The following is a 17,149-nucleotide window of genomic DNA, read 5'->3' on the forward strand; positions in this document are numbered from 1 at the left end:
TACGGCAGAGCTGTTCTCTCTCCTTCTGACTTGCTGGCTAGGGAGGAGGGGCTGGAGACAGAACATACCCCAGCAAGAGTGTGTATGTATCTATGAAGGCACAGGGGGGTTGGGGAGAGTGGGGGCGGCCACAGGCCAAACACCGAGTCGTGACACGTGTGCATGAGGCAGACCAGGCAGACAACTCTGCAAAGCACTGCTGAGAGAGGTACGCTGGGAACAACCGACCTTGAGTTTGTAAAGCCCAGTCTGCGGAAGACTTGTGGCCCAGGTGCTCGGATGGACACCCATCTTCCCTCATACTACTTTAAACTGTTCCGCACAGAGAATAAGCTACTTGAGGAATGACATCGTTCTTATTCTTCCACCGTCACCTCCTAAACTCCACCCTGGGTGTCCCCCAACAGTAGCTAGCATAATTCAGGCACTGCAATAAATAATGACTGACTGATCGATTTATAACGAGGCACGTAAAGAAGTAAAGGAGAAGTCGATTCCATGGCATCAAACTGTATTTTGTCAATTTTCGCCAACCAACCTGGGGCTGAGCCGGACGTCTACTGGTTCAGCAGGAACAAGGCCCTTATGATCCCCAGGCCACAAACGATGCTAACAGCACCCAAGCCCCAGTGCTCTTCCTCCTCTGGCTTTTTCTCTTTTAAAAGCTACAGCACACGTTGACTGTTTTGCTTTGAATTGGGTACTTTGCCTCCTTTACTGCCCAGCATAGGATTTTTTTCTTTTCCTGGAAGGTGGTCCAATTACTGGGAGGCCAGAGATAAATGTGTGTGACAGGCACTATTGGTTGGCTAAGTCAACACTAATTCAAATGCCTCCTTCCTTTGCCCTTCCTTAAATATTTTGTTCCGGCCTCCTTTGCAGCCGGTGACGGCTCTTTCCGTGTCTGGCCCATGAGATAGGAAGGAAGACGCACTGGAAACTTCTGGGTGAACCTGCGCTTCCTTGAAAAGGGGCAGACGATGTTGGTACCGCCACATTTCCCCTTCTCTCCACCTTGAACAGGACTGTGATACGTGGGCAGTAACAGCCGTCTCGTGACCACAAAGTAACAGCGTGAGGATCAAAAACAAAACTGGTGAGGACAGTGCAGTGAAAACGAGCCCAGGTCCTTGCCTGCACGGTCAGGTGTCCACACCGGTGCCAGACGCCAGCTTTCTCTGGGCTCGTTCTTGCATGAAAAATATCATCACGTATTTGTGTAAGCCACTATTAGTTCAGTTTTCAGCAAACTGAAGCCAAAGACATTTTTAATTGAATCACTCTCCCGAATCAATCATTTGCAACCAGACTAGATCTGCACATAAACAGGATTATGTCATTACCCTGCTTAAATTCCTCAACGGCTCTCCACTGTCTTTGGAACAAAGTCTAAGGATCTTAGCATAGTATTTAAGGTCCTGATACCCTTACCCAAGGCGCCTGCCCAGGCACATCTCCTTCCGGCCATTTACTTTTTACTCGAGTAACTCCAAAACAACTGTCCTATAAAAACCACACTTTCCTTGGTCCCCGTGCCTGCTTCTGCTTATTCTACCCGCTCTCATTTATCCTTCAAAATACAATTGCTTAAGCATCACCTCCTCCAGGAAACTTTTCTCCACATTCCCAGGCAGGGCTGAGCGCCCCTCTTGTATTACGATGGCACCTGGCCATACGTCGGTCTTTGCTCCAATCATGTCAGAGATAAAGCGCCCATTTGCAAATCGGACTTCTTCCCTGAGGAGTGAACATCCCTGACAGCAAGGCCTGTAACTTTACTCCTTTTTGCAACCTTCACACAGCCTCTGGCACAAAGTAGTTGCTCAGTATGTAAATGTTCAAATATAGTGTTTCAATGTGCACACACATGCATGCACACACACACACACACACATTCCTGGGTGGGTGATTCTTTGTGTCACATTTTCATTCATTCATTCACTCGTCCATTCATTCATTTATACAAAAGAGAAAAGTTTCAGGAATCCAAAAGTCCTGTGTCACGAAGACGGACAACGAAAGAAAAACAGCCGAATAGACAGAAATTTAAGGTGTGGTAAACACGCTCAACCAGACACCCACCTGTCTGAGAAAAGAGACAGCTTCCACCATATATGCACAATCACTGACACACAGACACCACCCAGTAGCAGATGGGTTTAAGGATGACACAGACTTATTTAAGGATAGAGAACCGAGTGGGGGATATGGAAAGGACAGAATAACTGTGCCAACATAACCGTCCAGCTTGTAAAAGTTCTCATCCAGTGTTCGTTTCAGCAGCACATATACTGAAAGTTCTACTCATCCAGTTGTCATTAGAATGCTATAAAATCCCAGTGGACAGTAAGAGTTTTACATCCTTCATTTCCAATTTCTTCAATTTCTTCCTCTGTCTATATCCCAAAGATTCAAATATGGTTTTGCCCACTTTGAGGGAAAAAACAACAACACCACTTTGATCGATTCTGTGCCCCTGTTGTTATTATCTTTGTTTTCTTTTCCTCGGGCCACTGCACTTGTAAAATGAGCAGTCTACACTTTCACGACCATCGGTCTCTCCTTTTACTTATCAAGCTCTTGCAATAGGATTACCGTCCCTACCACACCACTGAAAGGTCCTCTCCACCATCACTGACAGACAGAGCATCAAATTTAATCATCGCATTCAAAAGCGTCCAATTTCTCTTGGTCCATAATCTCATCTTCTCTTTAGCATCCGTGACCCCTTTCCCTCTACGCTTTCTTGATACTTTCCGTCTGAGCATTGGCGACAAGACGTAGGCTAATTCCTCAATACGTCCTTCTTTGACTTTCCTTCTTCCCCTGTTCCCTAAACACACGCATTCTCCATACAGCTCAATAGAGGTCTCTGTCAGAAGAATGCCCACCCGCCAACATGAAGTCCAGGAAAAACCCCGTGAAAGGGGGAGAGGACAGAGAGAACGGGTTTGGAACTCAGCATCCGGTGTATTGTTAATGATTTTTAAAATGACTTCTTGCCCAACACCATCTGAAGCCATGAGGGGATGGGTGGTATCTCACTGCACACCCACCCCTGTAAACCTAGTAAAGGACCTTACATTCAGGGGATGCCTGGTAAATCGTTTCTGATGGCTTTGTTTCTTGCAACGTGGTTGTCCTGGAAGATTAGGCTTGAAATCAGAGCGAGATTTGAATCCCAGCTCTTTTTTTTTTTAACGTTTATTTATTTTTGAGACATTGGGAGAGAGACAGAGCATGAACGGGGGAGGGTGAGAGAGAGGGAGACACAGAATCTGAAACAGGCTCCAGGCTCTGAGCTGTCAGCACAGAGCCCGACGTGGGGCTCGAACTCACGGACCGTGAGATCAGGACCTGGGCTGAAGTCAGCCGCTTAACCGACTGAGCCACCCAGGCGCCCCTGAATCCCAGCTCTTAACGCTAGTAAGATAACCTTGAGAGGCCACTGTCTCCTAAGTCTTGGTTTCCTTATGTGTAATAGGAGCACAGTGCCTTGCACATGGTCAAAGTTTCAATAACGGACTGCTGCTGCTGAAGATGATGATTCTTCATACATAGATTTAGACCTGGATCAACGCTACGGCGAAATGAAGATCTTTTATTGAAACCCTGCGACTACTCTGAAGGAAGCTCACTCGTGCAAAGGTACTTTCTTGTTCTAAAAGACCCTGGGGAAGACAGAGGCCATCACGCCTCACCTAAGCTATGGCAACCCAGCAACACAGCCCTAAATTGTGTTTTACTACAGCTCGTTTTTAGGACTGCTTCTTCCACGCCTGTCATCTCACAATCCAAGCACCGAGCACAGAAATGAGAGCCCATGACCTCTACACTGGGGTGATAGGGGAATAAGAGCGGAGGGTCACTGTCTGTTGCTTTGCAATTACTTAACCGAATGGCAGGCAAGTGCACCGGGAGGCTCTTGCCAAAATAAAATGTGAGGGTTGTAATGCCTGTAGGGTCAGTGATCTGAGGAATGGCGAGACTGTTTTTAACTTGCCCTTCCCACATTAGACGTTGAGCGAGGCAGCTCTCCAGCTTTTCTTCCAAAGATAGTAAATCTGTGGTAAGAAATCTCTGGACCTTAATGATACCCATGTTTGAGAGATGGCTCCTTGAAACTCTGGACTGTGGTTTCAGTTAAACGTTCAACAGAGACAGTGGTCTATTAGGAGAGGGGAAGGTGGCCGTAAGTAGTAGAGTGGTGTTTCTTTCACATGACCATTTTCTGTCTCCGAGACTCAACAACAAATTGGCATACCTGGGAAGATGTGCTTCAGTTTGACTGGGGCAGGGGAGAGCCCGACAGACAAAACACAGAATCACTGAATGATCATTTCAGAACAGACGGAAACAAGAACACAGATAACACAGGGACGATCCAGAGGACAACAGAGTTTAACATTTTGGAAGCAGTTAACAGCAGTGGAGCAGACCAGGGCAACAGTCTTGGCATAGAGAGCGCTCACACACTGAAACACCTACCCATCTCACATCTTTCTTCATGGCTAGCATGTCTGAATGCACACTCAGTAAAGCTATTAACATGGATGACCGCATGGCTGTTAACTGATATTTCTGTCCAGATGGGATTCTCCCTGGGGGAAGCAAAATCAGACCGCAAAATAATCTGCAAATAGGAAATAATTCTCCACAATGACCGTGAGTTCTGTACCATTAAACCCTCAGGAATGTCAAGTTCTGGCAAAGAGAGCCTGTATGATTTCTTTGAGGGCTCTACAATATAACTTATTTTACGGCATGTTCCAGGGAGGCAGAGACAGGAAGCCGGGGAACTTTCTCTTATGAGCAGTTTAGTTGATTCCCGGTCACTGGTCAAATGATCTTCTCCCACCTATGAAGGTAAGAGATCTACCTTGGAGATTCCCTTCTTTCTAAGCATGGTGTTTACCCTTTTCCAGCAAGCCTTTCCTGTGGAGTGACAAAAATCCCAGAGTTAGAGGCCCTCCTTAGAACCCCCTTCTGCAGCCTGAGGCATCTAATCCACGAAACTGACCAACAAGGCCCAGGGCAGTGACTTGGGAGGACGTCTGCTTCTTCCAGGAGAGCAAACACTGGCTCAGGTCTCCCCGCCAGGGCAGGTCACACACACTCAGTGCCACAACCTCAGCGGCCCAGAAGCCAGGAGACCAATGATGGGCAGGGAGGGAACCCTGTGCCCACGCTATAGAAGATTCATCCACACCCTCCAACCTTCCACCTGTAAGATCAAGTTAACTCTCCTGTTGCTCTACGTGGTTCCAATCTCAGCTGTTTAAGAGACCAGCACCGTTTTAGAAAGAGTTGGCTCTCAATTATCAACCCAAATCTTGGCCTGTTAACAGAGGACGACATAACAATCAGAAGATCGATTTTTATCTGCCAGTCACGCGCACACGAGTTTTAAACGTGTCCTGGTAAAACAAAGTTTACCCATTCAAATGGGTAAACTCACCGAGGGAAGGGGGCGATCGATTCAGCGGGCGCAGGATGCAGCCTTCACAAGATAATCTGGACGCCGGGCAGACGGAGGACCAGAAACTTGACACGTTGCCCCCACAAGCTGTCACCTAAATGGGACGCCGTTATACCTCACCTCAACATATCCGCCTCCAGCAACTGGAGATTAAATTGCTATCGCTAAATTCTGTGGCAAGAAATGGGGATGCCAGTTCCCAGATCTGCCCCAACCAAATGTATGGGCCTGGATGACCGACTTTTCTCTGGGCTTCACTTTCCTCTTCTCCATAAGGTTATATGAGAGGATTCTAGGCCCCTACGTAGCCAGGAATATATAAAAGTAAGCTACAGAAGGCAACAGGCATCCTAATTGTTAACATTTCTTATCCCGAGTTCACCATAAAGCTAAGTAATGACTGAATCGTCAGAAGGACACGTTGACAGATTATTACCTGGGTAATCGTGTTTGATGTCTACACTGAACTCCTGCGTTTAATGTGCTACTGTCACAGCCTCGGAAGAAAGTGGAACTGGCTGTAAGGAACGATAGACTGACCTAGAAAGGATGCTTTCAAACGTTGCTTCCGTGCTCTGGAACTGAGGTGAACAAACAAACAGGCAGATAAAACACAGCGGAGACACTTTTTCCCTGACTTCTAAAGCCTCTTTGGATGACACCAGTTGCTCCCAGACCCCTAGGGATTGTGTTCTCTTGGTGTCTGTGTGCAGAAGACAGACAGGCAGTTGCCCCAGACTACGGATGTTGCCATGATCTAGCCAACAACACCTAGAAACGGGGAGCCCGAGACCGAGTCTGGGGGCGGGGGGAGACAGGATAGACAAAGCACAGAGAAGTCTGACAGAACAAGTCAGAAAGGGTCAGACAGGCAGAGTTCACCACGTGCTAGTGCTGTTCCCTCACTGACAGAAAGATCCTTTGTCTCCCGCAGCAGGCCCAGCGTATGCTTCTGGTGACATCGCTGATAGGAAGCATGCAGCCCAGTGGTGAATCAACCCCTCAGATACGCCAGATTGGATGAAGATGGAAACCACGGTGTTACCTGGCTGGACTGGGGTGCGGGGAATGGCCCAGAAAATTCACCTCGTGAACCTAAAAGTCCATGAACTGAGAAACAGAACGTGTTCTCTGGAAGGGACAAATGTATTTTAAGCCACTGCAATAAAATAAAACAAAATAATAAAGCCCGTTAAAAAAACAACAACGACAACAACCGTGGCTTGGCGTTTCAAAAGTCTCAGGTGGAAAAAGGCTGCCGCCACATGTTTTAGATGTTCTTCAAAACACCTGTCAATCGGGCTGGGCACCTGGGGGACAGCAGACACGAGGAATCATCTAGCACAGCACCCTGTTCCCAGAGAGGCCACACCGCACTCACCCCAGATGGAGGGGGACCACCTAATGTTGAATTTCACAGCCCTTCTGGGTTACCCATCCAACAATAAACGACTCCACCTTTTGATAATACAAATAGGACAACGCCAATTTAAGGTAGGTGGTTACTGACAACATCCCGCTGAAACGACCATTTATCCAGGTGTCAACCCTGGAATCTAAGCACCTCCGAGATCGTCACAATCTCCACCTCCCATCCTTTGACATTTCTCATTCTGTTGCTCCCTTAAACCACTTTCCTGTCATCACTCTCCCAGTTTATCAGCCACCTTCTGGCTTTACTTTCCTCTGGGTCCCTTTCCTCAACAACAGCCTCGACAGCCCTCTCAGCGTCTCCATGGTTTTGCCAAACCTACGTGACACAGCTCCTCCCCAGGAGAAATCCAGCCAGCTGCTCCCTCTGCCCGGCTCCTGAAAGGGGGAGGGGGATGGAGACAATGGTGCCCATCACAGTGTACGTTTTCCAACCTCAACCGGGGTCTGGTCTGTATGGAAATCTTTCTGCTTGCCCTCAGCCAATAATTTTGACTCTCGGACACACATCACTTTCTACTCTCCCCACATTTTGACTCCCCACTTCTAGTCTCCCCACTTTTGACTCTCCCCACATCACTTTCTACTCTAGCAGAAGAGGATTTCACCTCTTCTCCACAGAGGAAGTTAGAAGTTACCTCTTGAAGCTCTTTCCAATGGTTCTTCATAACTGCGCTTCTGAAAGGGACACCTTTTGCTACTTTCCTACTTTCTCCAAAGAAAGGGGCATTCCTTCACTCTCCTTGTGGGGTTTTAGTGAGAGTGAAATAAATCAATAAACATCAGATACATAGCACAATGCTTGGCAGGCCAGAAATACCGGTACCCTTCCCGCCTTCCCTCTACAAATTTAGCCCCCCCGCCCTTTTTCTTGCTAGATTCTGTTACCTTCTGAGTTCTTAAGAACTCTACTCTCTTAGCTGCTTCTTCTCTTTCCCGTATCTTCAATCTCTCCCTTCCTATCTAGAGGTTTCCCTCCTATTGAAAAGCATATTCAAGTGATTCCCCTCTTTTTAAAAATCTTTTCGTTCTTCCTTCTAGGTTTTCTTGTTGTCCCCCCTCAAATATTAAGAGCAGGGCTCCAGAACTCTCTCTTGCCTTCAATTCCTAAGCTCTAGGCAATGTTACTATCTTGCTCCTGTCCCATTTTCCTTCACAGTTTCATTGAAACTGTTTCTGAGAACGTTACAAATGACCCCTTACATCTCTACTCCAATAGCCTCTTTTCAATCCTCATTCCGCTCAGGCTTTGCTCTCTTTACCTTCTCTTTCAACTCTGCTTCTCTTCTGGTGTTTCACCTCCCAGTTTATGGCTAATGACCTAGTTCAAGTACCACCGAGCTAGCGCATTAATGCAATCGATGGCTCTTCCTCTTCCTTCCCTCAGCCTCCACCATCCACCTGATACTAAATCTTGATGACTCCTTTTTAGACTAATTCTCAGATATGGACAGTCCCTTCCAACCTTTCCTGCCAGAATTCAGACGCCCATCAAATCCCATCTGGGCTATTCAGCAGCCCCTTTATGGCACCTGGTTTTTGGACTCTCCCTGGGTCTGTTCACCCTCCACACTGCTGCCGGCTACTTTCCTAAAAAACAAATCTGTTCTTCTTGCCCTTCTGCTGAAAAACGTCTTGGCTCCCAGCTGCCTCTGTTAAGTACAAGCTGTATAAGTGGACCTTCATGATCCGACTCCAGGAGCTCCCTGCTCTAGCCTCACCACCTCACCTTCTAAAAGGTTTTGTCCTTCTCCATCTGGAACATGCCCTCACCCTTGAAAACCCAGCTCAAATATAACCTCTTCTGAACAAGCTTTCTCAGATTCACCTGGGCTGGTTCTGCTCCCTGCTCTGGATCTTGTGTTCCCAAGCCACCTTAGTCTTACCTCTGTAGAGCAATTAACAAGTTATCTTGGGCTCCTCTCCTTCATCTTCCTTAGGAGAAACCATGAGCTTTTGGTAGAAACCATGATTCTTGGATAAGAATCATCTTATTCAACCCTGCATCCTCAATGCTCATCTGGTTTCTTTTTTAACAAATGTTTGTTGCAAGAATATAAAGAAAGGATGTGGTAAAAAAAAAAAAAATGACAGAAATAAAGAACGGAAAAAAATCGGGGTAAGAACATGTTACATCCTGTCCACAGCTGGTGGAGATAAGATATCCTAGGAGAAAAGAATAAGAGATAAGGACACTTCACCAGTGCTCTGAAAAAGCTAGATTCCAATCCATCAACTCATTTCTTTCCACTACCCACACAGGAATAAACTCCATAAAAAGTGCACATGTCTGGATTCTTCGCTCTGCTATTTCAGTCTTGTTTGTACCACTTTTTATCCTCTTCCAAAATCAGTTCTCAAAACTTGATCACAGAACCACCATTATAATGCAGGTATACAAGACAGCCCAAGGCTCAATCCCTAAATTAAACTGTCTGTTGCTAAGAGAGATCAGGCTTCAGACTGAAGAGTCAAAACCTAGCACTAGCATTGAACTCTGGTTCCTGAAGCATCCAGGTGTTAAGAAGGATCAGATTTTAGGAGAAAGAAAAGAACAGATGAAATTAATTTTTAAACTCAGTTTTATAAATCTTCCCATCTCATCCACAGTTGGGCAAACACTTTTAAGAACACAGACCTGCTGTCCCTGCTAACCTGTTCCTGCTTCTTGACAGGCCAAAATGTATCATTCAGTTGGGCTGGTCTGACTGCCAAATACAGCTGTCAACACAGCCTTATTGACCTGGGTTTGTGCTTTTTCAGACACACAGCAGGAAGCTCATGCATGCAATACATCAGCCAGGACCAGAAATTCACATTCTCTATTGATTGTTGCCAACTGAGTTCAAATGGAGGGAATGGCCTCAGCCAAGATGAAGAAAGGCCTCAGAAAACCCGATTTATAGGAGATTGGAATCCTGAGGGACTTGCCTCAGCAATCTTTTGGAAGTGGCAGTTTCCCTCAAATTCTGCTCTACTTTCTCCGCCTTACAGAAGCTTTTGTAGCCACTGGTTCATCTGGAACAAACTATGGGGACGACTCTCCCTTCGGGATAATCTACAAGAAAAGGAGGGCTATCACAGTTATAAGGAGTAGGCATAACGCCAACTTCATTCAGCATTTTCTTGGGACTTAAACGTCAAGAAAATTTGGCAGTGATTAGCATACCAAAACATAAAAGGCAGGCGGGAGGTGCCAAGAAAAGTAATATAGCCTACTTCTTTGTTCTAAATTCCTTTCATTAGGTTTGCATAGGTATGTATATTTTGAGGAATCCTTTTGTGCCTCAACTACTAGGAGATGCTTGGGCACTCCTACCCGCAGAAATAAAGAACTAATGACCGATCATGGAAGACGCTAGGGACAAAAAGAGGACACTGGGAATTTAGGGTGGAATCCACAAGACAAAGGACGGTATCAAAGTATTTGAGAACAGTAGTGAAGAATAGATCACAGTATTTAAAAACAGAATGTTGGTGGAAGTCCCGGCTCTACCGTTTCCTGCCCATGTGAGCCTGAACATCGTGTCTCTATGTCCTGGTTTCTGCAACTATAAAATGCGGATGATGATAATTTATTCTGCATAACAAAAGAGCTCCATGATCAGTAACACAGAATACCGATGGTATCTCAGCAGTCATAAAATAATAATAAGGAAGGGTTCAAGACACTTGTTTGTTAAATGTCCATACTCCTATGAGATGGCTAACTATGTCATTCTCACCAGCACAGGGGACACTTTTGGATGAAGACTTTGTGTAAGCTCTCTACTTCCAGACCAGCGGAGCAGCTCATTCTGGGGATTCATTTAAATAAAGACTTGCGCATGAGGAGGCTCAGAGCCCCAAGTATAGAAGTCTGGGGAAAATACACGACCCAGCAATGATGGCGACATTCACGTCTGGTTCCAAGGGCTGTGGGGCTGACGCTGCGCAATCATGCACCATTGGGCTGAGCATCCCAAGTGACAGACTGAGGCTCTACACGTGGGAGGCCATACTTTGAATTTGACAGTACTAAAGAAGGTCCTGACTTGGGTTTTATCTTTTTTCCTTTTCCTCCGAGATGCAGAAGAAATTTCCTCGTCTACAAAGCTATGCCACACAAACCGCCTGAACCAGATAACCAGGAAGAAAGAACGCAGGGAGAAAATATGCAGGGATGCTCGACTGGAGGGAAGGGAAGGAAACTGGCTTCTGCTTCTCTCTTAATGGACCGTCAATCCTTCATTTCCTCGGGTCTTTGAACATACGCCCATATGGCTCATGTCAATGCTTCCAATTGCTCTCTGCGTCAGAGATGGAGATACCTTTTTATAGTCACTGGAGGGAATATTCTCTGACTAGTAAGCCTATTTAGTTCTGGAGGGAAAGATCAGCCTCTACAAGGCTAGCCAGCGGAAAGCGCTCCTTCTGAGTCACACTGTCCGATCCGTTGCTCTTTTTGAAGTCAGAACGGATTCAACAGCAGTCTTGCTACCCAGTCTCTATTGCTGGATTTGTCAAAACAGCATCTTAAAAGTTAATAGGTGGAGAATCATATAAATTGTCAATGTCCATGGCAAAAGAGCCATAAACACCCTATTAAATACAAATATGTACACGGAAGTGACAAGCCTTTTGAAGAGTCTTACATTTTTATATCTACCCAACAACCTTATCTTATTAATTGGTCCCCTTAACGTGCATTGTTATTTTTCTTTCCTCCAAAGAACGGCTATGTGCAAGGGGCATGCATTTAATTGCTACTAAATCTCCTGGGACATAAGGAACTAAGTCCACGTCTAAACCAACAAAACATTATCTGCTCTGTGTTCTAACCAAGTACAAGATGCACAACGTCCTTATTCTTGCTGCCTAAGCACTGTAACACCAGCACAGTACACATGAGCTTCCTGACCAGGCCAACAAATGAGGCGAGTGCCCAAATTGTAAGCAGGACTTCCACTTGGGGCAAGCTCAGCCAAAGCGAACACTTCCTTTTGCATCTAGCGAGATCTCCAAGAAGAAATGGACCAAGAAGTCTCACAAAGGCTGGAATCAAACCCAGTGCCAAAAAAAAAAAAAAAAAAGTACAGGAGGGGGAATGCTAAGCTCCTCCAGAATCCAGTTAACTGGAATTCTTCCTGCTAGCAAGCCCAACCAAGCCAAGGAACAAGGTTCCTTTCTGGCTTCTGCCCACCCTCATCAAAGCATCTCTTCATAGGCTGTTATCAGAGCCCCGGCTTCTCTGGAGGATGCCTTCTTATCTGATTAAATGGAATATTATGCTAAATATTCAGCCACCCCGGCACTGGCTGTGTGGGTGTGCTGGATAAAATCTTCATGAACACGCCATCCCAGGGTCATTTGTTTAATTTCAATTCTGCAAAATGTAAAAATAGAAAGGAGCTGCCGTTGGAGGGCTGAGGTTTGACAGCTTCAATGAGAAGGCTCCAGGAGCACAAAACCCATGCTGCTGGCTGGATCACTGGCTTTCTCCCTCTGCCAGAGGAAAAAGGCAAGAGGATGAACCTGCGAGCAACGTACCGCATTCACTCATCTTCGCTCTCTCCCTCTTTTGCCTTTGCCTGCACTTACTGTCTGCATTTTTCTCCTATTCCACCCGCTTTCTTCCTCCGCTGCCCCGCCCTGCCCTCCCACATCATTTCTACATGCCAATTTTCTTTTTCTCCTTCTCAGGGACCCCGTCTGCTCCAACAGCCTCGCCTGGGCCTCGCTTACCTTCTGGAGCCAGCCGGATTCCAGGCTCCCCGGGTCTCACACACGTTTCCAGGAATTGTTCTTCTGCCCCATTCCCATTCCTACCCCCGGCCAGTTCCCCATGTTCCAGACACCAAAAAAGTTTAGGGAGATGGCGTTTGGGATTTTGGAGATCAGTTGGATTAAGTGGGAGAGGAGCGATAGGGACGGCCTAATTTCACCCCTCCCCCCCCTTCACCTAACCGAATATGTTTATTACTCATTCAGTTCTGCAACTCCTGGTGGGAGTCAGGGTGCGCAGGCAGGGGCGCCTCGCTGCTCTTGTGTTTTGGCCAAATCAATTTTTAATTTTATGAAGTTTTGTTTTTTTTTTTTTTTAATAAACGCTCAAGTTGCACTCTCCATTTCTGATCTTTTGAAGCCACCTCTGCATTGGCCTTACTGCAATTCAGGCCCAGAAAGAGAAATCTTTTTTTCACTAGGAGTTCCAGAGCTGTGCCAAAAGCCCCCGTGGATGCTGAGGGAGGAGAGCTGCCTCCTGCTTCAAGCCTCCTGCCCTCCTGCGGTCTCAGAAAGGTCCCACTACTTGACCTAGTTTCAAACCAAAGCATTCAGATTGCTTCTGTTAATATGGCTGATGGAGCTATGGGTTCAGCTCACTCCCTGTGGCTAGAACGGGCTCCTCGCCTGTGGGGTCCATGAACTACAGGAGCCATCCTTTCCCTGAAACTTTCTCTGATCGCCAGTAACTTTCTCTGAAGCCAGAACTTCCCGGCCGGTTTAAGGAAAGCCTAACAGAAAAGGTGGTTAGCAGACCGCTAACTCACAGATTCACCAGCATCAACCCACTCTAGAAAAGAACATTCCTGTTACCATTCCCATCTTACAGATCTATACCTGAGTCCTCTAACACCTACTCTCTCTCCTGTCCAAAGAACTCGATTTCCACACACACCAAATAAGCCTTCAATAAATGAAGGTGACCCTCTAAACAGCATCTGCCTACTCAGGATCCCACTTCCTAAAACACACACACACACACACACACACACACACACACACCCTTTACTAGAATACCGTCTCCACTCTCCTGCCTCTTCATCAGCAATGTTACTTTGCTATGCAGATACACAATACATATCCACCAGGTACAGAGTGGATACTGGGGCATCTCTTAGAAGCCAGAGGCTTGTGTACACCAAAGTAAAGGTATATGGAACCTCGGCATCTAAAAGATACACGCAGCGGGCACCTGGGTGGCTCAGTCAGTTGATTTCGGTTCAGGTCATGATCTCACAGTTCCTGAGTTCAAGCCCCACATCAGGCTCTGTGCTGATGGTGCACAGCCTGCTTGGGATTCTCTCTCTCTCTCTGGCTGTCTCTTTCTCAAAAATAAAATAAATAAACTTAAAAAAAATGAAATAAAAGATATATGCGGTGTTTCTGTTTTGTGCACATTGGGATTTGGGGTCAAATCAAGGAAATGATTTTAGCACAATTTGAAGAACATATCATTTTCTGCCTTGGCAGAAAATGCAACGTACCAATCTACAGATGCAAAAGGGGGAAGGAGAGGGAGAAAGAAAAGATCCTGATCAAGCTGAAAGAACAATGAAAATCAAAACAGTATAAACTACAGCAGGCACCCTTAGAGACAGCAACCCCCCAGCAGGGCAAGTGGGATGGGTGTAAACAGCAGCCCAAAGAGCCACAAACAGCCGCCCTTGTAAAAGCAGCAGAGGGCGGCCTGGAGTGCAGCAGCAGCCTTGGGGTACCTCAGTTGCAAGCATCCAAGCTACAGAGGGGTCTAATGGGGAAGCCCTGACGGAACCGACAGTGAGCTAATGCGCAAAGACAGCAAAGGACTGCTAAGCTCCAAAAGCAAAGGTGGCAGGGACCACCTTTCCAATGCATTCGCCTTATAAAGACGTGATCTCATTCAAGGCCTATGACCCTTGAATACAGCTAGACAAGAAACCGACTAAGGCACTCGTATTCGGTGACAGCGCTAAACGGGCGGGGGTGCTATAGCAATACCCCAGTTTGGCGACACGCTGATCAGTTGCTCACTAACAGTTTCTTTCCAACACTAACGCCAAAGCCCGGTTCCAAATCTCTGAAACCAAGCAGCCTTTGAGTGTGGGCAGGGGAAACCGGAACTTCCACAAACCCCTGAATACGGAGGACGATGCCTGGCAGATCTCTTGCCCCAAGTTGCAAGTTGAGGACAAGATCTTCTGAGCAAGTTACAAAGTAAATGAGCCGGAGGGGAGGTTCAAGCAAACACTGGTGACCTCACCAGCAGCCTCGCTGGGCACCATCAAAGGCAGCCAGTTCGTTTTGCCCGCAGCAGGGAAGGCAACACGGACAGGGACACCGGGTAGAAGCAAGCGACACGATCTTCAAGTAAGGAACAAAGGCAGAGGCACCACTGAATAGAGGGAGTAAATGCTAACCTCCCCCAGAGCATGAGACCGAATTGCTCATACAGGAGACATCTGTTTATACTTTGCCCTCTCACCTTCTCAACACTGTTTAATGACAAAGGTCACGTCACACCAGAATGGGGTGGAGGCCTCTCTTTGATGTGTACCTGTTCTACCGTGAGCCTCAAGATCACGCTAGGGGCAAAGTGGGACTTTGGGGTGGGAGACAGAAAGGCAGCATTTCCAACTCGTTTCCCTTATTGGCTTCCCGAGCTCCAAGCTCAGCCCCAGCTGAAATATGCCCCTCTTGAAAAATAATCCCACCCCCCACCCCCGCCCCCAGGCAGAGAGTTCCTCCTCCATAAAACACTCGTTGTATCTCCAAGAGGTGACTTGCCCACATAAGCACTGGCAGAGGAGACAGCTCAGCCCCATGCACAAATTTCTTTATCCTCTCCCAGAGTGGTGGGAGTTTTACATCTGCTACTGTCATGAAAACATTTTATTATTTTTTTTACAAGTCTCTCTCTCTCTCTCTCTTTTTTTTTTTTTAACTTGCTTGGATACAGCTAGGGATCTTCCAAGTGTATGTGATGTGCACAGTCCTTCCCCCTCTTCAACAACTGCTCTAGGCCCACCAGAACGCACAGCCTGGGAGCACGCGATCAAGTGCTTATTCCTACGTGGCCTTGGAGCCACGTGCCCTGCTGAGGGACTTCCAGAGGAAGGGGGTTTCTCCGGGCAGGAGGTTGGCTGATGGGTGCAAACGAGTTGTTTGGGCCCTAACAACTTCCTTCGGATGGCCACATCTCCTCATCTACTCCACAAAAGTAAATCCATTTCTCCTGGAATGGGACTCTGTGCATCCCTAGGCCCAAACCAGGCATTCCTCCAATTACTAGACCTCCCATCTCCACCCTAGGAGGAAATTAGGAAAAACAGAACCTCTCCTTAGCCTTTCTGGGCATCTTCAGACAAACCCCATGATGTCCACTCTGTCTGTCTCCCCAACTTTGGGCTTCTACAACAGAAGGGAAATCGGCATAAAATTGATGGGGGTGGCCAGGTAGGGTGAGGGAAGCATCACCCAGGCACAAGGAAAGCCAGCATCCCCAGGACAAACTTTGTAGACTCAGTCTCCCTACCCACAGCCCTGCCCTCACCACTTGCCTGAGCACATCTCCAGAACTGAATGGAGGAAGAAGCCAGCCTCGCCAGCTCTTGGAAATTCATGAGGGAGGTAGTCTACCCCAGCGGTTTCCTGGGGACACCAACTCTCAGGTGTGGACAGCACAGCCAGGCCACAATCCATGTTAATAGCTTTACCGTGCCCTCTGGTAACTTCCAGGTTGCACTCAAGATTGCGAGAGCGAACAGCACCTCTCACTCCTGCCCCAATGTTTCCACAGCCGCCAGTGTCCCCCGGGGCTACCCCATTCTCACCCGGGCAGCCAGCTGTGGTCCTTCCGGGGCTGAGGAAGGTCCAGAAGTTCTTACCTGGGTTTTCTGGGGGAGGCGCTCATGGGCCCCGCCGGTCGGGGCGCCCCGGCTGCCGGCTGCTGCTCACCGCATCTCCCTGGGAGCCCGGCTTTGCAAAGAGGAGAGCCAGTCCCATCTGGAGCAGGGAGGAGGCGCGGAGCCCGAGGACGCGTGGAGCCGAGCCCCGGTGGGGGCCGCACCCCAGCTCCCCGAGGGGGCGTGGGCACAGTGGGGGGGGGGCGGCTGCACTCGGGAGGGGTGGGGGGCGCGGGAGCGGGCGGACCCCTCCCCCGGCTGCCAGACTCCCGCTGGCTTCTCGCCCGCTGTCACGCTGTCACCGCATCACGTCCCCTCGGTCTATATAGGCATTGCCCCCTCCCTGCCTCTGCGCTCCTCCCCGCGTCGTCCCGACTCTACCTCTGTGGTTTCCGCTCCTGGCTCAGTCCCTCTGCCTCGCGTCCCCGCGCTCCCCTCCCTCCTCCCCTCACCCTCCCTCTCCCGGTGCAGCCTGCTGCCTGGATTCTCCCGGTGTTGCCTCGCTCAGACATTTAGCACTGCAGTGCAACTCGGGGACACACAACCAGCCGGTGCCTTTAAAACCAACCGCTCCTTTAAAATCAGACCATCAAGT

General features: G+C 47.9%; 1 protein-coding gene across 1 annotated transcript in view; it reads right to left on the minus strand.

The window, feature by feature from the left end:
- The window catches only part of GRAMD1B (GRAM domain containing 1B), a 237,700-nt gene extending 220,837 nt beyond the window's left edge, over window positions 1-16,863 (minus strand). Inside the window, exon 1 of the mRNA XM_053203949.1 lies at window positions 16,537-16,863. Coding sequence (XP_053059924.1) covers window positions 16,537-16,562 — 26 coding nt within the window. The 5' untranslated portion in view covers window positions 16,563-16,863. The remainder of the gene's footprint in view (window positions 1-16,536) is intronic.
- Window positions 16,864-17,149: the final 286 nt, after the last annotated feature.

The sequence above is a fragment of the Acinonyx jubatus genome, chromosome D1 (genome assembly GCF_027475565.1).
Source record: "Acinonyx jubatus isolate Ajub_Pintada_27869175 chromosome D1, VMU_Ajub_asm_v1.0, whole genome shotgun sequence".
Classification (NCBI taxonomy): Eukaryota; Metazoa; Chordata; class Mammalia; order Carnivora; family Felidae; genus Acinonyx; species Acinonyx jubatus.